This window comes from Nicotiana sylvestris, chromosome 7 (genome assembly GCF_000393655.2).
Source record: "Nicotiana sylvestris chromosome 7, ASM39365v2, whole genome shotgun sequence".
In the NCBI taxonomy this organism is placed as follows: Eukaryota; Viridiplantae; Streptophyta; class Magnoliopsida; order Solanales; family Solanaceae; genus Nicotiana; species Nicotiana sylvestris.
In genome coordinates this window covers 167,593,639-167,616,675 of record NC_091063.1, presented here as the reverse complement: position 1 = coordinate 167,616,675, position 23,037 = coordinate 167,593,639, and the positions used below count along the sequence as shown (strand labels likewise).

Sequence of the window (23,037 nt, the reverse complement as noted above, 5' to 3'; positions counted from 1 at the left end):
GTTTGGGCACTTTTGAGGTGTTGCATGTGCGACCCCTTTTGTGCAGGCATGAGGTCTAGTCTGGTAAGTGGACATGGCAGGTGCGGATGATGGCTCGCAAAAGCGAGATTGCAGGTGCGCATTTTTGGTCCTCAAATGCGAAACCCCTGAGGGTTTGACCATTTTTATCCGATGATTCCATATTTGTTTTTATCATTAAATTAGTGATTTGAGTTGGAGAAAATGAAAATTTTTGTGAAAACTTTCAAAAATATAAAATGATGATTTGAAGGACGATTTGATTCTGGAATTGGATAATTTTGGTATGGTTGGACTCGTATCGGATTGGATGTTCGAATTTTGTGAGTTTATCGAGTTCCGAGGTGCGAGCTCCGGGTTGACTTTTTAGTTTTCATTAAAGATTGAAGCTTTATTATCCGTAATTGTTTCCTGTGATTTTTATTTATAATATTAAGTTATTTTGGCTAGATTTGAGCCGTACGAAGATTTTTTCACATGAGAAGGTCATTTTAGAGTATTGGTTTAGCTTCTTTGAGGTAAGTATCTTGCCTAACTTTGTGGGGGGGAACTACTTTAGGATTTGAATCGTTTGTGCTATTTGTGTCATGTGAAAGCAGTTTACGCGAGGTGACAAGTACGTACTCGGGCTTATATATGGAAATTGACCGATTTAGACTCTTAGGCTTCTTTCATGAACTTATCTGGAATTGTTAGCACATGTCATGTCTTTTATTCGTCGTGTCTAATATCACATGCTTTATTTGAAGTTGTCGTTATATGTTACATTCTTTACTTGTCGAGCAGAAGTCTCGTGTTCGAGTCCAGGATATGAAGTCTCCTTTGTGAGGGCATTGTACCCTTAAAGTGGAACTTTTCAGTGTAATCCGGATTTAGTGAGACGACACTGCTTTTGTATATCGAATCAAACGGTGCGTCAGTGCACTTACCTTTTTCAGTCAAGACACAAAAATTTATTCGCATAAGGTACAAAAAAACCCTTTATTAATATAGCTTGCCTATCACGTGAGTAATTTATACAATGCCACTAAAAGATAGGTGAGATGGTTGATTTGTGTTCGGGATTATAATCGTTTTAAGTTATTGGGTTCTATATTAATAAGCATACATATTCAATGGATTTTCTTAGAGAAATACAGCATTCGAACCAAAACTACTGGGTTCGACCGAACTCGCTCGCGGCACTCTAGCTCCGTCCCAGACTCCCGTGACCTTGTACTCCTTTCTAACTAAAAAGTACAACACATACATCATCTTTGTGTCGTAGTATTTTAACATTATCACGTTTTTCATAATAATCACAGCATTGAAACAGAAAATGTCCTTTTTATATTTGTCCACAGCAAAGGGCTTCTTCTGTATTTCGAATTACACACGAAACTTCTGTAACTATTTGACAACATACCTTTGCACTTGAAGATATGAAAGTAACTAAGAAACAGAAAATGAATCAGAGATAATTGATGAAATAGCATAAATTAATTAAAGAAAAATTAACCTATATAATCGCATATCCAATCGTATAACTAAAAATAGCTGATGGAGTATAAATTTTTATAATTATTTTTGCGTGAAAAAGTAAAACAACAACATTAGTTCCTTTGAGTTTGTGTGAATTTTTAAAAAAATAATTAAATTCTTGAGTATTTGAAGGGGGAAGAGGAGAGAGCAAAGGAAACATGGGGATTTGGGGAAAGAGACGGTGAAGAGAGTAGCATAAAATATTATTTTCCTAAAAAATATTTTTTACTCTCTAACCAAATACTAAAAAATATTTTCCGATTTTTTTTTACTCACCAACCATACAAGGGAAAATAAGTGAAAAACCCACTCATTTTTCAGAAAAGTATTTTCGTTCGTACCAACACACCCTAAATCTAAAAGCAAATCAAATGCATGTATAAGTACTAAAGAGATTAAAGAAAACTGAGACTACTTAACTATATATCAGGTTAATAAACAACAAAATAACTTGAATCGGCATGCAAAGACAAAAGCCATGATTCTAACTTTATGGGTTCTGAATTTGAATTTTAAATTTAACATATTTACATATTTAATAAATTTTTTAACATAAATGCTCTAGTAAAAGTTACTAGGTTCGATCGAACCGTGACTGAGCTTCTACCCAATAGTACCAGGGGCGTATTTAGGGGGGATTCCATGGGGCACGTGAACCCATGCTACCCTCCCTAAATCATGTATAGTAATATTATAATTTTTTTTTTCAAAAATACTTAAATATATGTGTATGCACTCATGCTCAAAGTATTATATGATGTGATAGTTACTGGATCTATCTCTCTAAGTGAGGTTGTAAGGTCAAATCTTATATCAATCTTGCTGTTTTTTCTTTTTTTCTCTAGAACTAGACGCCCACGGAAGATGAATATGTCTGGTGTAACTTTTTGCGTATTAATTAAGTATTTTTTCTTTTATTTCTTTTTTTGTTGAATTATTCTTTCAAAATTTCCGCACATTAAAATTCTTATTCTTCTTTTGTCACCGTAAAATCTTATATGATTAAACAAAATATGTATATTAAAACTAGTAAAATTGTATAATGTAGCATATAATCAATGGGTTTTATTGATCCCGACATTTTTAACGTAGATAATGGATATAGATGCAAGAAAATATATTTTATTTAAATTTTAATTTTGAACTTATAATTCGAATGTGTAAAGGATACACAATAGTAAGAACTAAAGGTTGAACATGTAGAATTTATATCATGGATCCACCCCTTCTTAATAGTACACACATCCTGTCAAAATCCTGGATCCGCCTCTGCATAGTACATCACGATTAATTCAAAATCTAACCCCCCCCCCCCCAAACCCCAAACACCACCGGCCTTCTTATACCTATATAATATCCCCATTGTATGTAGTATTTTACAACATTTCTCTTCTATGATTTCTTCTATTTTCCTCTATCAAATATAGTACGATATGGAAGTTCTTTGTCTAGCCCCAGCTGGAAACTCACATTTTGCCTGTAACCCCAAATTATTAGCAATTAGAACCAAAGCAATTTCTAGCAATGACACATCTAAAGTAATTTCCAGTACTGGCAACAACAAGAAAATGAAGGGCGCGATACGTACTACGATTCCAAAACCATCAGCATTGCCATTGAAGGTCTCAGAATTATCTCCATCAGCTGATTCAGTACCCGTTCCAGCGTCTTTACAGGATGTCGAGGCGGGGAAGTTGATTGAGAATAATCCATCAGGGGTGATACAGAAGAATTGTTTCAGTATCTTGTTGAAATATTGGCTTCTAGAGTGTATGATGTAGCAATTGATTCCCCCTTGCAAAATGCAACTAAGCTTTCCAAGAAGCTTGGAGTTAACTTTTGGATCAAAAGAGAGGATATGCAGTCCGTATGTTTCTCCTCTCTTCTTTTTTTGATGTAGCATTTGCTTTAACTTAGAATTTGTGGTTTTAAACATACCATTAGAAAGGTATGGAGGTTGAGGATTAGGGTAGTAAAGTAGGTAGTCTAGAGTGTTCATAACAGTAATATTGACAAGCAGTCTCGCTTTCCGTTGGTAGTAGGTTTTTATGACTAACCGTTATTTTCTTTCATTGTTGATCAACTTACTTTTGTTGTTTTTATTCTGCTTTTATATGGCTTTTTGGTACTGTCCCTTCTTGTCTATATTTTCATTAATGTGGTGCTTATGCTTTTCTAAGCCGAGAGTTTATTGGAAACAACTTTCATATCCTCACAAGGTAGGGGTAAGGTGTGCGTACACACTACCCTCCCCAGACTCTACGGTGTGGGATAATATTTAGTATGTTATTGTCGTTGTTGTTGTAAACGTTTTTTTTGTTGCTATCAAAGCATGTTATTACGGGTAAAATAGAAACATTTAAAGTGAAAGAGTTTCCAAACGTAGGAAAGCTTTTTTTTCTTTCGGAATACACCGAAAAAAGAAAGACTATCATTTAAGATAGAACAACAACAGCGACGGAGCTAGCCTTCGACTTACTGGTTCAGCAGAACCCAATAATTTTGGCCCAAACTCTGTACTTGTACTAAAAAGCTCACTTAATATGTATAAAAAGCCTAGTAATTAAGTTGCATTTTTTTCTTTCTAAAATCTAGAGCTCATAAACTCAAAATTATGTCTCCGCCTCTGAACAATGGGGATATTATTCTACTTTTAACTATCTTAGATAAGTTAATAATTGTTCTCTTTTTCAAACGTTTCTGCCTTGTATTATTGTGTAACTATTTATACTGTGTGGACGCTTCAAAATGTTGTTGCGCCCGCGTCGGATCCTCAAAAAATATATATTTTGAGGATTCGACACGCACCCGATGACCTTTTCGGAGAATTCGAGCAATATAGGTAACTAATATTGCTAGCTCATCAACTGGTGGTATTTTTTAGGTGCTCTCATTCAAGCTTAGAGGAGCTTATAACATGATGACCAAACTCTCAAAGGAGCAATTAGAAAGAGGGGTTATAACTGCTTCAGCTGGAAATCATGCACAAGGTGTTGCATTAGGTGCTCAGAGACTTAAATGTACTGCTACGATTGTCATGCCTGTTACCACACCAGAGATCAAGGTAATTAGTTCTCTCCTGTTAATTTATCCTTCATGTTCGATTCATGTGAATCTAGTTGATCGGGCACTGAGTTTTACTAAAAAATGAAGACTTTCGGAACTTGGGAGCTTTAACATGCTGTAACATTTGTGTAGTTATAAGACTTTTGAAACTTATAGTCTTAGTGGGTGTTTGGACATAAGAATTGTAAAGTTCCAAGAAAAGTGAAAAAAAATTCAAGTGAAAATGGTATTTGAAAATTAGAGTTGTGTTTGGACATGAATATAATTTTAGGTTGTTTTTGAAGTTTTGTGAGTGATCTGACACAAATTTTGAAAAAACAACTTTTTGGAGTTTTTCAAATTTTCGAAAAATTCCAAAATGCATCTTCAAGTGAAAATTGGAAATTATATGACCAAACGCTGATTTCGGGAAAAAAATTCGAAAAAATGTGAAAATTTTCTTATGTCCAAACGGGCTCTTAAATGCGTCATAACGTTTGTGTGGTTATAAAAGTCTCTCATCTGAATAGGGTCACACAACTAAAACAGAGAGAACAAAATAATTCACTAAAAAAAAATTGGAACTAGCTACAAACTTCGTCGCAAGTCTCGCTAAATCGCTCGTAGCTAATAGAATTTCTAGATAATTTGTTTAGCTTGTAGCATGAAATTTTTCTATTTAGCAACAGAAGTAGTCTGTCGCTAATTCCTATTTTTTTAGTAGAAAGTATTGTGAAATTATTTGTTTTTCTAAAGGACCATTTTCTTTACAAATGAACAGATTGAAGCAGTTAAGAACTTGGATGGTAATGTAGTTCTACAGGGTGACACATTTGATGAAGCTCAAGCACATGCTTTAAAGTTGGCTGAAGATGAAGGTCTCACATTCATCCCGCCTTTCGATCACATCTTAAAGATATACATGCAGTATTTCTGCCTGTAGGAGGAGGAGGTTTAATAGCTGGTGTTGCTGCATATTTCAAAAGGGTTGCTCCTCATACAAAGATTATAGGAGTTGAGCCATTTGGTGCAAGTTCAATGACACAGTCTTTGTACCACGGAATGAGAGTAAAGTTAGAACAAGTTGATAATTTTGCAGATGGCGTAGCTGTTGCACTAGTTAGTTGGTGAAGAAACTTTCCGTCTTTGCAAAGATTTAATAGACGGAATGGTCTTAGTCAGTAACGATGCTATTAGTGCAGCAGTAAAGGTTAGCACGCACCATCTCCTAATGGTTTCAGATATGATCCGTCCAACCAGCCAAAATTGGTTAGAATAGGACGGGTTGAACTATCAACCCAATCAATCACAGCCCAAATAACATTTATGTGGGTATATGACTCGCCCATTTATTAACTCAACCAATTTTGGTCCATTCAAATTCAGGCTAACCCGTCCACGTTTGACATTCATACTTTAGATGTGGATTAAAGTAACTTTCTTAAATTTCCCTCTGGTTTTGACATGTACTAGTTTGTGTTTGTGTGTGTTTTGTTCTTTTTTTCAATAGGATGTGTACGACAAAGGAAGGAACATATTAGAGACATCAGGTGCACTCGCCATAGCTGGAGCTGAAGCATACTGCAAATACTATGACATAAAGGGCGAAAACGTTGTAGCAATTGCTAGTGGAGCCAATATGGACATCAGCAAACTAAAATTAGTCGTCGATTTAGCAGATATTGGTGGACAGAGGGAAGCTCTGCTGGCTACTTTTATGCCAGAAGAACCAGGAAGCTTCAAAAAATTCTGCGAACTTGTGCGTTACTTAGAGCACTTAACAAGCATTTTAGCCAGAGTTTAAGTTATATACATCGTCGTCAGTGTAAGAAACTTTTATACCGTCTTGATGGAGTAAAAATTTGTTACACTGACGTGTACATAACTTAAAACTTTTTTAGTTACTATATGATACTTTCTGTCTAAGAAACTGAAATATTGACTTGAATTACTGGTGGGACCTATGATTATTACCGAATTCAAGTACAGATATAACTCTGGAAGAAAACAAGCTCTAGTTCTGTACAGGTAATTAAAGTTCTATTCATTTTTAGAGGGGATGTTGGCTTCTCATTTTAGATTTGCTTTATTAGTTGTTAGGAAAAAAGAAATTACTTATTACATTCAATTTTTAGATTTTCTGTCAATTCATATTTCCTGAGAAGCCTGGAGCTTTAAGGAAGTTCTTAGATGCTTTCAGCCCTCGATGGAATATAAGTTTGTTCCATTATCGTGAACAGGTAATTTCTAGTCACAACCTTCATTTTTAGTTTGATGTAACTTATATACACTGATAATATAAATAATATTTTTACACTATCAGTGCTATTTAACTACTTGTAGCATGTTGCATGTCTTATTTTTCATACAACTAATTCTACTTATTTACGTTATACACACTGATAACGTAAAGATTGTTTACACTGTCAGTATAGCTTAATTTGTGATAGTATGCTAGCCACCATTTTTAACATATTACTAATATGCAAACGAACCTGAACTGCTATACCAAATCCCCGAATTCCCCATTGGCCAGACAAGGTGAACTTCTTCTAGGCCGAATCACGAAAATAATCATACGAGAAATCGTCTTATAAGAGTTCCCTAGCTAGATGAGTTTCCGCCTGGAATGAATTCTGAAAATAATAATATGGTAGAATGGCTAGAGAACAGATAACCAGGAATGAAAGAAACAGAGAACCCATCGGAGCCGTCTCTTACATTAGCTTAAATGCTTATCATCGAGGATTTACTTGTAATTACTTTATAAATAACCTGATTGTGTAAATACTTTTACCATCGTAGGTACATAGAACTTAGAACTCGGCTTATAAATGACTCGATAGTGTAAATATTCTTCTGCGCCATCAGTGTATACAAGCTAAACTCTTTCTAGTTTCATTATATGCCACTTTTGGAGTAAATAATTTGTTTTTTCTATATCCATGATAGGGAGAACTTGTTGCAAGTGTGTTAGTTGGATTCCAAGTTCCAAAAGGTGAGATGGATGAGTTTCGAGCTCAAGCTAACAATCTTGGTTATTCATATGAAATCGAGAGTCTCAACGAGGCTTCCCAACTTATAATGGAGTGAATAATTTTAGTGTATTAAATAGTAGAGTATTTGGCATAGAGCAATAAAGTTGCAGTTATTGCAATTCGAATAATTTATGGATTAACTTCTTGGTGTAAGTTAATTTCCTCTGTAAGTGGAAGCTAGTAGATTTGGTAGGAATAATGACCCTTTGTGTCTTATCTAATGGCCTTTAGTTCCATTAAGAAATAATTTTGTATATCAACTAGTACTTCTCTAAATATTATTAAGTTGGATTGCCACCGTGCTGAATTACTATTCTTGAAATGTCCTTGAATTGAATAACCGAGAATCATACAGTCAAATCTCTCTGTAATAGCAAACCTATCTATAATAGGCTCATTTGTTTCGATAGTTTTTGATTGTTATAGTGAAGAGTTTATATAACATAACATAGACAAATTGGGTCCAAAGAAAACTTGGTCATTATAATGAAATATTATTATAGAGAGGTTTGACTGTATAAAGCATAGTCCAAAATAACTTCGATCTTAATCAGAGGATTGTCCCTTTAAGATTTTTTTTCAAATTTATTTCCACTACTAGAACTTAGCTTATTCACCATAAAGCAATTACACATCATAAATTCATAATGTGGAGCATACAACTATAAGATTTCATATCTGAACAAAAACTGGGGTAAATTTGGAGAAAATAACATACCTTATCTAGGAAATCAATCCTTTACTTATCTACAACTTGAGAATAAAAAGAATCCATACTTTACCAGATATACGTAAGTAATCCATAAATTTCTCATAATTTAGAGATATTTTTAATTTTTTGAATTATTTTTAGCAGGATCCCTATACCTATATCCGTATTAGGATCCGTATCCCCGAATCTTAGAATTAACATCTTTAAGGATCCGACCTCTAGATCCGCACCCGTGTCCGAGCACCTTAGCTAACAAAAGAGGAAGGTATTTGAAAGTGAAAGCAGATAGTCACTGTATAAATACCAAAACCAGTCAATGTTTATAGCAACTTGATTAAGTGCCATAGCAGTCATGCTTAGTTTAACCAATAATTAACAATAAAAATTATTACAACCGTCACATGTTCTTCATCCTCACCCGCTATTTTTCTTTTTTCCTTTCTTCTGTACTTTTTTTTTCGTACTGCAAAACTGCATTTGCTATTGCTTCAAACAAATTTCAAGAAAGAAAGCTATAGTGAAGCTTCTTTGATATAAATAACGCTATTTGATGATCTTTCACCAAAATAACAAACAGGAGGACAAAAAGAGTTAGCGGCGTACAAGTTTCCAAGCTTTATGCATGATTTCATCATCCATGTAAGGGCGCAATGACCACATGCTGGAGTAGCTCTCCAGTTCTCCAGAAGATGAAGTAAGGTTAAGGGAAGAAACAATCTTTTCCTGTTACAGGAAATAATGACTAACCGTTACGCTTGGCTATAGTCAGTGGTCAACTGATCATGTACGAATGAACCCTCTAGCATAGACTGCTAACTCCATTACCCGACTATGAAGAAACATCTTGGAAAGGAAGAGATTATTACCTGCATTGTGTAGTCATTTTTTACCATGCCGTATAATACTGCCATCATTGTTGCAATATCAATGACTTCGTGTTTCAAAAGATCAACAGATAGCTCTTCCTCCTACATTGGGACATTATTAAAAATTGTTTAAATATAAATGTCATAAGGGGAACATAAGTAGGTTCATTGTCAGCCTAAAGAACATGGTAGATTAAGTTTTTTTTTAAGTAATAAACATATCAGAATATGTCTGTATTACTTCAAATTAAAAATTTGAGTGCACACTACAAGTTGACTGTACTTCAGACTCAACATCCAAATAATAATCACATAAAATAAGCCTTTCCACTAAACTTAACTATTCAAACAGTTTTCCATACACCCAAGTTGAAACTTAAAATTTAGGATTCTAAATTATTTCTACAATTTAGCAACACAAATGCCATTTACTGTATTTTTTAGCAATCCAATGCAAAATGATATTTGCTTATGGTAATTCTTAGAATATCGGACCTAATAAACTTCATAACTTGGTAATATGACCAAGTGTAAACTCGATTTTAGTTTCTTTTTCTTTCTTTCTTCTTCAAACAAAAGAATGGAAGCATTTATCTGGATTTCCAAACCAAATTCTTGCTTTATATTTCTTAAGTTCATTCCCGAATAGATAAATCTATTGATGTGTACTTCTAGGTATTTCCCAACAGAATGATTAGTGGTTCAGTTCTAAATGAAGAGGTTGCTAATAATAGTTTAATATTACATATTAAAAGCTCAAGCAAGCAAGTGGCTAAAGAAAAAAGGATCTTACTTCATCATGAGAGGTGCCCGACGAATCTGTACCACTGTCAACATTTCTTTCCCCCATTTGCGCCAAACTACAATTCATCGTTTGTACTACAGCTTCCGCATCCTTTAAAAGGCATGCAAGTTCATCAACAACACACTTTGCTGCAATAATATCCCCATTTTGTAATCTAAACTCCAACTCCATTTGGAAAAACATGCAACTCTTACACTTAACATAAAAACTGTAAAGAAAAGTAGGACATTCTACTATGCAGGGTAAAGCTAAATGAATAAACCAATAGTACTGTCGAATAAGCTCAAGTAAAACCCCAATTAACACTCTTGCTAAATGTAGCACATCTTGGTCATTCAGTAATGTTACTCTGTTCACACTCTTATACAAAGTTCTGGATATACATTTGTATATTACACCATATGTGTTCCAGATCAAGAGACTTAATTTAATCTTCTAAGTTGAATTAACCTTTTTACCCTACCGTGTTGTTAATCTTAGCTTGAACCAACGTGTCTTGTGTGTGGTGCTGAAGAAGGGGTCAGTTAACGTACTTAAAGATGATATGGAAAAAATTATTAATACAGGGCACCTGAAATACCTTTGTTTACGTGATCCTGAAGTCCAAGGTGGCATGTATGTACTTCTGTGCAGAAGCACAATCCAAGTTATGAAGGTAAATAACACCAAAAGAATCTAGTGGGAAAAAAATGGAAACAAAAAGGAGAAATTCGATTGGCCAAGATGTACACAAGAAAATTAAGGGAAGACAGCAACAACAACAAAAACCAAAATCACGAAAAGATTAATTTGTCACTCCTCTTGTTAACTTATAGATATGTCAAAAATTTGTAACAAGATATTTCAATAGCCTACTCTATGGAAAGGCTATAAGTGGAACAGTATTATACAACTAAACTCTATCAGCGACAAAGAAATGACAATATCATCATACATAAGTAGCACGTCCAGTCGAACCTCTCTATAACAGCAACAAAGAAATGACATTTTTGGCGGTCATAGTGAAGTGTTACTACAGATAACATATTTTATAACATAACATGAAAAATTGGTTCCAAAGAAAACTTGGCCGTTATAGTGAAATGATGTTATAGAGGATGGTTGTTATAGAGAGGTTTGACGGTATACACAATATGTATCAGTGCAAAAAACTCGGATCATTGTAAAAACAAGAGAGAAAATTCTACAGGAATAGAACGACCTCATATAATTCCTTCACATTAACTATTTCTTTTTTCGGCTGCAGGTATAGATTCCAGATATGTAAAACACTTACACTTGGACATATTTTGTAGAGTGTCATGAGCATTCAGACATCCAGCTTCAACATAAGACGAAAGCCTCTTAGTATCATTCTCTCTAATAATGCGCTCAACCAGTCCGGAATTCTTTTCAATTGGTGGACGTCGCATATACTCTGACAAAAACAGGCAAACAAGCAAGGTTCACTAAAGAGCATTTATGTATTCTTACAATAGATTCACTCAAATGGATGCTACAACACACTAACCGAGGCTTTGCTGAAAACCAACTAGCAATCTACTTCCCACTTCTGCTAATTCATCAAATTTTGTAATCCTGAAATAGAAGAACGAACCTAAGTCGCACAACGAAAGAAGAAATAGCTCGGTGAATTCTTACTGTCTGCCTAAATTTTGATGAATATAATACTACTATTGTTTGTCCTTAAAAGTTACAAAACTTAAATTTTGCAAATAAAGTTTGCAATTTTATTTTAAAAATGTGAACTTTTTTGGCAAAATACAAAAATGGTCGATTGGCCAAAACTAATTACATCCGCTAGCCTAAAAGTATATAAAATATGTACAACATACATATATACAAAAAAAATACATTTTGGGCTATTATTTTTTGGAGCAACTAAAAATATACAGTTCTCAAACTTTTTAAGCACTTTCTAACAACAACAACAAAGAACCCATTATATTTCTACAAGTGGGGTCTGGAGAGGTAGTATGTACGCAATCCTTACCCCTACCTTTACAAGACCGGAAGACCCTTGGCTCAATAAAGCAAAATCACAACCTCAGTAAAAAGAGGGGATTTTTTTTGGGGGGGGAGGGGGGGGCGGCAATGGCTTAACTTCAAGAAAATTCTCTAAATATCAAAAAAAAAATCACAGAAATTTCTATTTGGCCATCTATTAATTAACAAACTCTATTTATTTTTTAAAGGTTGTATGATGAAATACATTAATTCTTGTTTGCTTGTAAATTAAATTTAAACGAATAGGGAAATGTAAGGACAACTATGAGAATAATTAAAAGAAAGCATAAGTTTTTCAAGGTAGTTAAGAGTTGGGAATAAACCTAATCATAAATTCTGAGAAAGTTTGGAAGATCCTCTCTTTAGCTTTATCCGACGAACCATTGTCTTTGTCTTGTATTTCCATGCTAGAAGAAAAAGAAAACTCACCAAAATCAGCGAACGGAAAACCACAAAAATTAGAGAGGAGCAAAATCCAATTTACAGCTACTAGGAGAACTCAATGAATGAAGAAGGGAATAGTGTGGAAATGGTAAGTGAGGAACGAGGAATTCATATTAGTATAGGAAAAATTAAAAAATAATTTCTGTAAACATAAGAAATGACATGGCATATTTTATCGACGTGGATACTAACATCAACACGATTGAGAAGCACGTAGGGTCAGAAGGGTTTAATGTGTTTCAACTTTCAACTAAGTGTGTTCGAGTTTTTGGCCAATATTGTCCCCCATCTTTAAGGGCATGTCTATTTTGGTCTCTCAAATATAATCCTGAGCATATTTAGTCTCTTAAGTATGCTAAAGTGGAGCACATTTAGTCTCACTGACACAATGTATTCAAAAACTAACAGTGTTACCCAACTCTGATTCATGAAGCAAATCTTCTGCTCTGAAGCAAAATGTTTCCTCTCCTTTTATTGGATAACGCAAATTATCACTTTAATTTCTCATTTTTAGATAATGTCTTCTAAAATTTTGACCTTGAAGATATCCCCTTCTGTGTCAGTTTTCAATGAGAAATGACACTGTATAGCCACAGTAAAAATAATAGCAGAAATAAAATTTTGTATTTTTTTTTGTATTTTTATACATTTTGTATGTTAATTGTCACACCTCCTTTTTCCACCCGATAGGGTATACAAGGGAGTTTTTCCAATTAAAGTGACATTATTCGAAATAAGATTATTTTATTTATTTCAGAGTAACCACTTTGAATATTTATTAGGGTGTCCCAAGTTACCGGTTTATTTTAAAATCCCAAATCGAGGAAATTTTGACTTTATTTAAAAGTGTACGAAACAAGAAATTCTAGATAAGGAATTCTGTTAACCCGGGAGAAGGTGTTAAGCATTCCGAGTTCTGTGGTTCTAGCACGGTCGCTTAACTATTAATAATTGGCCAGATTATTTGATTTATTACATGTTTTAAATCTATTGTGCATTTTTAACTTTATAACAGCTTTTAATTATTTTAAACCGCTTTTTAGGATTTATGGAATTATTTCTTGAACAAGTTACGATTGTCGTACACTTGCCGTTTTGGAACACATTGCAAACCACGCTACATGAAATGCACCCAATTTGCGACATGTTTATTTTATTATTGTTCAAAGTTGTTATGATCGGGTCACATGAAATGCACACCCGAATTTTGGAATTAGGCATCGTAACTATGTCAAGGGAACCATACCCATAATCACGATGGTTTAGTAATTGCGCCTGAAGCATGCTACGATGTTCAGAGTTATTCATTTCCTATGTTTGAGATTAATATGAAGGACATATTTGTGGAATTTGTTGTATAAAATATGAAATAATTTAAGATAGGCTATCCTTGTTGTTAAAGAGGAGATGGGCCGGCAACATACTACCTTGGCCCAAATCTTAAAAGGTCTGATTTTTCCTTTCATTTCTACCCATCAAGAAGTGGTCCAAAACCCAATTGTTTCCTAAAAATCCAACCCCAAATTCCCAAACCCTATTCCTCCTTAGTTCTTAGTTTACTCAATTAATCCTAATTGACTACCTCACAAATAGAACAAAGCCAGCAGATTATCTATAAAACACTTAGCATACAAAATGAACCAGTGGACTAATTACGAATGAACTGAAACTATAAACAAATCATTTACGAGGAATTTTGACAAAGGAACAAAGAAAGACTATTTAACAAGGAGAAATCAACTAAATGCATTAATCAACAGTATCATGACATGTTTGAACGCAAGGATACTTCAATTACTAACATGTGGCAACTAGCTAATTAACAAACGGGTACAATTTAGCATATTTAGCTCGCAACAGACAATCAAACACTAATAGAGAAACAAAGTGATCAGATCGGGTGACCCAATGCAGAGAAAACATGGAATTAAGCCAAGCCATGTAATCAGCCATTCCATTCTGCCATTTCGGGAATAATTCGAATTTAACATAACAAGGCATTTTCAAGCGTTTAGGTGAATAATCATCACGAATTTCATACCATATCACCATCCAAACAACCAATACATCATTTGAAATTAGACATCATACCTTGGCCATAAATCCAAAAGACCAAATCAAGGCTTAATTCTAGTGGCCTCAGCAGCAAACCAGTAACAGCAAATAAAAGCCCTCAATCAACGATGAAACCACAAAAAATTCAAAACCTAAAGCTCAGTGAAGTCAGCCATGGAATCGGCAGAAAACAGCACTAATCCCAAGCCAAAAAGACTCGAAAATCCAGAAATTATCAAACCTCATCAACAAAACCCGAACTAGAGACCTAGCCGGGAAACTCAACGAGCTCTTGAGCGCAACTTTGGAGCGGCTGTTTTTTGAGCGAAGAAGAGGCTCTTTTTCTGTATTTTTCAGTTGGTTTGGAGATTATTCAACAGCTTTTAATGGTGGTTCTTTTGTTTTTCAAATCAGAAAGAGGGGTCGTTGAGCAGCAGCTTCCTGTTGAGGGAAAACCGCTGCTGTGTATCGAAGCAGGGCCCTGAAGTTAGGTTCCTTGAATTGGGGTGAAATCTGGTTTTGTAGATGATGAGGGGATGGAGGAGAAGGGGAAAATGCGCCGCTTTTATCCAGGGAAAGGGGTCCTCTTCTCTGTGTTTTGAAGAAGAAGGAATCGAGGACCAAGGGGAGGGATGGCGCCGCTGTTCTCTGTTTTTCGGAATGGGGAGCGTATCTGATCGTTTCGTTTTTTAATGGGGAAGGGATTAGGTTTAATGAGGTGGAGAAGGGATTGGGTCAGGCGGAATTTGGGCTTGGGCTAAAGGATTGTATTTGGGTTAATTAATGATATTTTTATATGGGATTTTTACCTATCTATATCATATATCAAATTTTATTACCAAAAATGTTCATAATTTGTTATTTACCCGTGTAGTCCACACTTTTACTACAAATTATATACCAATCCAAAAATAGGTAGATTTTGCCATAAAAAAAGCCCTAAAATGAGGCACCAGATCTGCGTGTGATTCTGTCAACATCAAATTCGAATTGCTGCGTAATTCTCTCCTTCCTCAACGGAAAGAGATCTCTCTTCTCTCACTCAACTACAATTCTCAAAAAACGCAAGCTACTGAAGCTCCAGTAATCAAACGGAAAGGAGATTTCTGTTCTTCATCTTCATCTTCATCTGTTCTTCCATATATTTTCCACCATTGATAGCCATTAAAAAGCTTGAAAGCTTTGAATTCAAATTTGGGTTTTCAAAAATCATTATTTGTTTGGATTGGGTGTTGTTGTAAATAATTCGGAATATGTTTAGGAGTTTATATCTCAATTTTGAGGGGTTTTGGTGAAGATTAGACTTGGTTTTGACTGAATTTTAGATTGAAACTCGAAGAAGAAGAAGAAGAAGAAGAAGACGTATTTCCAGAAATTGTAGATAAATTGTAGTTAAATTGTAGAATTGTAGATATATTGTAGATAAATTGTAGATGAATTGTAGATTGGGAAGACTAAAACTTCTACAAATCTTCTACAATTATGTCGAAAATGCCAATTATGCTACAATTGAAATGAGAATTTGGATATTAAAATTCAATGTATCTATTTTGTAGATATCTTGTAGATAAATTGTAGATTATTTGTATTCTGATTGTAGATGCATTATTTTCTGTTTTCACAAATCCAAAACGACTAAAGCTTCTACAAAATCTTCTGCAAAAAACAGTCTACAATTTATCTACAATTTTTCTAATTTGACTACAATTTGACTACAAAATATCTACAAATTCTGGAAATTCAATCGACTGTGTTAACCAGTAACCTTCAACCACTGTCCAAAAAAAATAGGTCAAAGAATTTCGAACTCTCTGCCATTATTATTTCCAGTGGGAATTCAAGCGGTTGGATCAAAGAATTTAAAATTTTCTTGTGAATCTGAAAATATGATATTCTTCGACGGTGGTGGGCAGTTGGGGATGATCGACGAGAGGAAGCATAGGAGCATCGTGAGTTGTGTGTGTGTTGTGAACAGTTGAGATGAAAGGAAAGAGAAAGTGGGAAGATACAGTCCTATAATTATGCCTAATATAAATGAACCCTTAATTATATCCCTAATTTGAATTATGGTATAGAAATGGTAATTTGGTATGCTTAAATGTAATAAACACAAACCTTAAATATTGAGGGTAATAAGGTTTGATATATAGTATAGATAGGTAAAAATCCCTTTTTACATTCCTATACCACATAGGAAACCTTATTACCCTTAATGTTTAAGGTTTGATATAATTACATTTTGTATACCAAATTACCAATTCTATACTATAGTGTATTTTAAGGGTACAATTAATGCAGCGTATATCCCTCCTTAATTCAAGGTACCGTATATCCCACCCCTCCCATGTTTCTCTCTCCCAAACCCTCACCCTCACCCACGTTTTAGTGAGGGCTTTCTTTTCTTCATGCCCTCTTTTTGACTTCATATGTTTTTGGTTCAGATACCAGGAGAATCTTTGACACCAGTACTTCTACATATTTAACTTGTAACATGGTCTATTAATACTAAAATTAGAACCGTTCACTATGCGTTTGGTTCTTTGAAATCTATATAGCTTATCAGTTCAGAAATTGATTCCTGGGCTTCCAGAATGAGCATTGCTTTATGTTTCAGTTGTGTAGAATATCCATAACGCAATTCTTTTGGGTTGGAGTTGAAGGATGTTTTAGTTAAATTTATTCAGATTTGCAAAATCTGTTGTTCCCAGGCTTCCACTAGCTGGACACTCTTCTTTTGCGTTGGATATTTTTGCACATTATATGTACAAGTTGTCACAAGCTTTAACTTAGCTCCATGTGTTATTTCAATATTTATTCTTCTTAAATCATAAAGATTCGTCCAATCTCATAAATGGCAATGTCTTTTACTATAGAGTAACTTTTAGTATATATACTTCTGTTTCATGCAAACCAATTGACTTAGTTGGCTAGTCAAGATCTGAAGAGCTCCTTACTTCCATTTTGTTTAATTTAATCTATTACCACAGAACATAATTGCGTTTTTCGACATAATTGCATTTTTTGCAAAAAAATTTGTAGAAGTTTTAGTCATTTTGGATTTGTGAAAACAGAAAACAATGCATCTACAATTAAAATACAAATAATCTACAATTTCTCTACAAACTGGGTACATTGAATTTTAGAAGTTTTAGTAGTTTTTGATTTGTGAAAACAGAAAACAAAACATCTACAATCAGAATACAAATAATCTAAAATTTATCTATAAAATATCTACAAACTCGGTACATTGAATTTTAATATCTCAATTCTCATTCAATTGTAGCTTAATTGGTATTTTCGACATAATTGCGTTTTTTGCAGAAGATTTTGTAGAAGTTTTAGTCGTTTTGGATTTGTGAAAACAGAAAACAATGCATCTACAATCAGAATACAAATAATCTACAATTCATCTACAAAATATCTACAAACTGGGTATATTGAATTTTAATATCCCAATTCCTATTCAATTGTAGTTTAATTGGGATTTTCGACATAATTGCGTTTTTTCAGAAGATTTGTAGAAGTTTTAGCTGTTTTTATTTGTGAAAACAGAAAATAAAGCATCTACAATCAGAATACAAATAATATATAATTTATCTACAAAATATCTACAAATTGGGTACATATTTGGAATCGACATGCTTCCCCTGAAATGTATGTTTCACATTGTTTATACATATTTTTGTCCAAAACAGTATTAAATCATCCACTTTAATCCGATTTTTATACAATGTTGTTCAACTTTCATACAATAGGTAAATGAATAAAAGATAATAAATAAACAACAGTCTACAATTTATCTACAATTTTTCTGCAATTTCTGCAATATGTCTTCTTCTTTTTCTTCTTCTTCTTCTTCTTCTTCTTCTTCTTCTTCTTTTTCTTCTTCTTCTTCTTCTTCTTCTTCTTCTTCTTCTTCTTCTTCTTATTCTTATTCTTCGAGTTTCAATCTAAAATTCAGTCAAAACCAAGTCTAATCTTCACCAAAACCCGTCAAAATTGAGATATAAACTCGAAATCATATTCCCGATTATTTTCAACAACACTCAATCCAAACAAATAATGATTTTTGAAAACCCAAATTTGAATTCAAAGTTTTCAAGCTTTTTAATGTCTGTCAATGGTGGAATTGCTGCTCTCTTTTCATTTGTTTTGTATTACTGAAATTTGCGATTGAGAAATAGAGAGAGATGTAGAGAGAATTTATGGAAACAGAGTGTATCGCAAAAATAGAGTATGAAAAATCTTGTTCTGCGTTGTGGAAGATCAGAGTGAAGCCGACGATAATTATGGAATCGACGTGATTTGCGTTGGGGAAGATATGGAAAATATTTAATTCCCTTTTTTTAGCGCGCAAAATAAGGAAATCATAAAGGTACAGTGATTCCTTATTTAATGCACTGTATATATTAGGTAGAAATACTATTAGCATGAAGGGTAATAAGCAAACTATGAATATATTTGATAATATAGTTTCATATATGGTATATATACGAAAAAGCCTTTTAATTAATTGGGACCAATTTAAGGATTGACCCAATTTTGAATAAACAAGACCAAACATTTTTTCCTATTTTCTTTTATTTGTTTTTCCCTTTTTTTTTTCTTTTTATTCAATTAATTAAAATACTAAATTAATCTATTTTGTAGAAATTAAAATTCCTTTTTTAACGTTAAAACAACTAATAATTTAAAATTAAAGAAAAATGTTGATTTTAAAGACTAAAATCTAAATATGTAAAAATGCCCATTTTGTGATTTTTACTTAATAAAATTAATTCCTACATGCAAATTGAACCTAAGATGGCATGAAATTAAAATGTGATAATTTTTAATGATTTTTCTACGATTTAATAATATTAAAAATGCATGAAATGCAACTAAATAAATAAAAACTTCTAAAATCCCTCAAAAATTATTTTTGGTCTATTTTTAGGAGTTATTTCCATGCGGGGCAAAAATTAGGTGCTCGCATTAATATATAAAAATTATACAAATTTTATATACTTTTTCGGCTACCAAATGTAAATAGTTTCTGCTACGGGCTAAAAGTGATAATACAACCTGGTTATTCATTTGCATCAATAATATGCCTAGAAGTGATCCTGGCATCTCTATTTTTTTCCTTCAAATTTTAACTTTTATTTTTGGAAAAATCAACCGAAATTTTAAAATGTAAATATATATACAAAAAAAATACAAATTTTATACATTATTTTTGCTATTATTTTTACAGCGGCTATACAGTGTCATTTTCTTATTGAAAATTGGCACAAAAGGGGATATTTTTAAGGTCAAAATTTTAGAAGACATTATCCAAAAATGAGAAATTAAAGTGATACTTTGCGTTATCCAATAAAATGAGAGGAAACGTTTTGCTTCATAATAGAAGATTTACTTCATGAATTAGAGTTGGGTAACACCGTTAGTTTTTGAACACATTATGTCAGTGAGACTAAAGGTGCTCCATTTTAACATACTTAAGAGACTAAATATGCTGAGGGTTATATTTGAGGAACCAAAATAGACATACTCTTAAAGATAAGGAACAATATTGGTCAAAAACTCAAGGGTGTTCATTCGATTTTTTTGAAAAACATATTTTTTCTTTTCAGTTCGGTTTTTTGGTTATTTTGTTGTGTCCTTTAAGATTATATGTATCTAATCTAATTGAAGAACATGCTTGAATAACGAAATAAGAATTACATAAAAATAATTCAAAGTCATTTATATGAGTGAAATAATGGACATCGTTGACAAGATAACAAGGGCGAAGCTACGTAGCTCCAGGTTGACCATCCTTCATCGAAAAATTACACGGTATATATAGATAAACTATTAGATTTTAGTGGTATATAATATATATTGAAAACCCTTTATCAGAGGGTTTTTTTACTTCTTTCAAGTTTGAACGCCCTAAATGAAATTCATGGCTTCGCCAATGCAAGATAGTGATACATTATTTATTATTTTTATTATTATTATCTTACCCAACATGAAGGTATCGTTATGTAATATAATTCTCAAAGGTATAAAAATCTAGTAACATTTCATGTAATGTGCATTAAGATAAATCATTATAATAGTGTTTGCAATATTCATTTTTATCCGCATATGCAATTTTAATTTTGCGAATTATAAAAGTTAATTATAGTTAACTAATTAAAATTTATTCATTAATAATATTTAGCCATGGTACTTGAATTCAGCTTTCGTTGATAATATTCAGTGATGATACTTAAATTCAACTGATTGGATATTATCTCTCTTAATTCATGAATAATTTCGCTGAAGTATGATCTCTTTTATTATTTGGATGGTTTTATCAGGAGAATTTTAACTATTATTACGGATATTTGTCGCGAGTTTCATAGTTATATTAATAATTAAAGGTAATCATGAGTCAGAATACACACGAAGTATAAAAGACAACAAGAATTCAAAACCAAGGAATTCTTTTCCAAAATTTCAAAACTAATTCTTTCAAAACTAAGTTCAAAATAAAATACATAACTCATGGCATTTGTATCTTTTGATTTAAAATTTTATATAATATACCTACTCTCCGTCCCTCGAGTGAGTTCCACGCCCATCAAATAATATAATGCATATTATCTCAATATGAAAAGTATGTTAATTTAAATGAGGAAATAATTTAAATAAGGTAAAACTTTTATTACTTTTAAAGTCTTAAATATTAAGAATCCTTATATGTTTTAAATAAGGAAAGATTTCTAGTAAAATTAAATGACTATTCCAAAATATTAAGGAAATAATTAAATGATTATTCCTAGATATTAGGGAATTAATTAAATGACTATTTAGGGGTGTTCATGGTTCGGTTTGGATCGGTTTTTTCCTAAAAAGAAACTAAACCAAGTAAGTCGGTTTTTCAAATATTAGAACCAAACCAAACTAATTAAATCGATTTTTTTTGGTTATTTTTGTCGGTTTTTTCTTAAATATAAGACATATACTACCAAACACATATTTCAGCGACCACATTTTCAACGTAACACTATCAAATCAATTGCCCTTTGAGAAATCTATTATTTACCAACATATATTGATGATAATTGAATCAAATAGTGATGAATAATTTATGGACTCAATTAAAAATATATTATTTTTAACATGAAATAGATTCTTACATTTAACAAAAGAAAACTACTAATTAAACAAGAATGTAAAGGTAAAGAACTGTACTAAAAGTGCAAACGATTAATATTTACTATAAAATTTTTAAAACTTCGTATAAAAGTATACATATATATAGGTGTAATAATAAACTTAAAATAGCTACTCCTACATTTGGTTTGGTTCGGTTTTGTTTTAATTAAAACCAAAACCAAACCAAATTTGATCGGTTTTTAAATTTCAAAACCAAAACCAAACCAAACCAAACAAAAAAGTATCGATTTTTTGGTCGGTTTGGTTCGGGTTTTCAGATTTTTATGAACACCCCTATGACTATTCCTAAATATTTGGAAACTAATTAGAAGGACTATTTTGCCCAGTGTAAACTCTATTCTTAAAAGGTAAAAAAGGCGAACGACATTTTGCTAAGGCCTTCGTACTTTTAATATAGTATAGATATGGATTTATATATGAGTATATTTTTATTTGAAGTGGGAGTCTAAGAGAAAATACAAATAAAATATAAAGGGATGAAAAATTAAAATTGTTCAATGACGTTGTTTGACAGTGTAAGGGAGGAAAAAAGTTGGGGTATTATCACTTTTAGCCCGCGCCATAAACTATTTATATGTGGTAGCCGCAAAAGTGTATAAATTTTGTATATAATACATAATGTATATATATACAAAAAATATACAAATTTTATATATTTTTTCGCTATACAGTGTCATTTTTCCCAAAAAATTGGACTTGATTTTAAAAGAACTAGAACAGAATTGAACGTTGCAGACCTTTGCTATTGCAACACCCAGCTGAAATGGAAGAACCCAGAAAGTTACATTTAGATATTACTTAGATATCATTTGAGCATCTTTCATATGTATCAAGTATCAAAGTTACGTTTATCAAGTATTTTGTTTGGGTATGTTGTTGTTGGTTGTGAAACTTTTGGTCATTAGTCCCCTTCTATTTTGTTTTGCTGATCTTCCGCTTTAATAAATATTACTAGCACTTGTTGCCAGTGTTGATGTTTAGGTTCTCTGGCCTCCCTCTCCAGTACCTCCCCCAACCCAAAAAGGAAAAAAAATAGAGGAAATTGTATCTTTCTTTGCCACTCAACTTCTACTTATGTTATCTATATAGCTTTCTGTGGTTGAATTAAACATATATGGAGTAGCATGAAGAAGCAGGTCATACATAAAGGAATATTATGTGGTTCACGCCAGTTGTGCTTCAATTTTCTGCAAAGTATGTTTAGCTTTTATTAAAACACACATACTCCTAAATAAACTCACAGATATGGACAAAATTAAACAAGCTTTACTTGAACTCATACTTTTTCTCAATACATCACTAGATTACTAGCTTTAGGAGGTGCCAAACATGCCT

General features: G+C 32.8%; 1 protein-coding gene and 1 pseudogene across 3 annotated transcripts; one reads left to right on the top strand and one right to left on the bottom strand.

The window, feature by feature from the left end:
• The first annotated feature begins 2,889 nt into the window (after window positions 1-2,889).
• Window positions 2,890-8,536, top strand: LOC104229947 (threonine dehydratase-like; annotated as a pseudogene).
• A 66-nt stretch (window positions 8,537-8,602) lies between these two features.
• LOC104229944 (uncharacterized) lies at window positions 8,603-15,206 on the bottom strand. 3 transcript variants are annotated; one of them, XM_009782675.2, is made up of 9 exons: window positions 14,753-15,205; window positions 14,548-14,663; window positions 12,336-12,419; window positions 11,516-11,583; window positions 11,282-11,422; window positions 10,586-10,627; window positions 9,994-10,133; window positions 9,201-9,302; window positions 8,603-9,057 (listed from the first exon to the last, which is right to left on the bottom strand). In XM_009782675.2, exons 3-9 carry the CDS (start codon window positions 12,416-12,418, stop codon window positions 8,926-8,928), a joined length of 708 nt encoding a protein of 235 aa, XP_009780977.1. In that variant the 5' UTR covers window position 12,419; window positions 14,548-14,663; window positions 14,753-15,205; the 3' UTR covers window positions 8,603-8,925. The 3 variants fall into 3 exon arrangements, with proteins under 3 accessions (XP_009780977.1, XP_009780975.1, XP_009780978.1); XM_009782673.2 differs by having other exon boundaries at window positions 14,548-15,205; XM_009782676.2 differs by lacking the exon at window positions 10,586-10,627 and having other exon boundaries at window positions 14,548-15,206.
• Between the last annotated feature and the right edge of the window lie 7,831 nt (window positions 15,207-23,037).

Excerpts from the sequence above, each read along its gene's own strand:
- LOC104229944 (XM_009782673.2), bottom strand. The coding sequence starts at position 12,418 with ATGGAAATACAAGACAAAGACAATGGTTCGTCGGATAAAGCTAAAGAG. Across the intron at positions 11,584-12,335 it reads TTCTCAGAATTTATGATTAG|GATTACAAAATTTGATGAAT; the intron begins GTTTATTCCCAA and ends CTTCTATTTCAG. Across the intron at positions 9,303-9,993 it reads CGGGCACCTCTCATGATGAA|GAGGAAGAGCTATCTGTTGA; the intron begins GTAAGATCCTTT and ends GTCCCAATGTAG.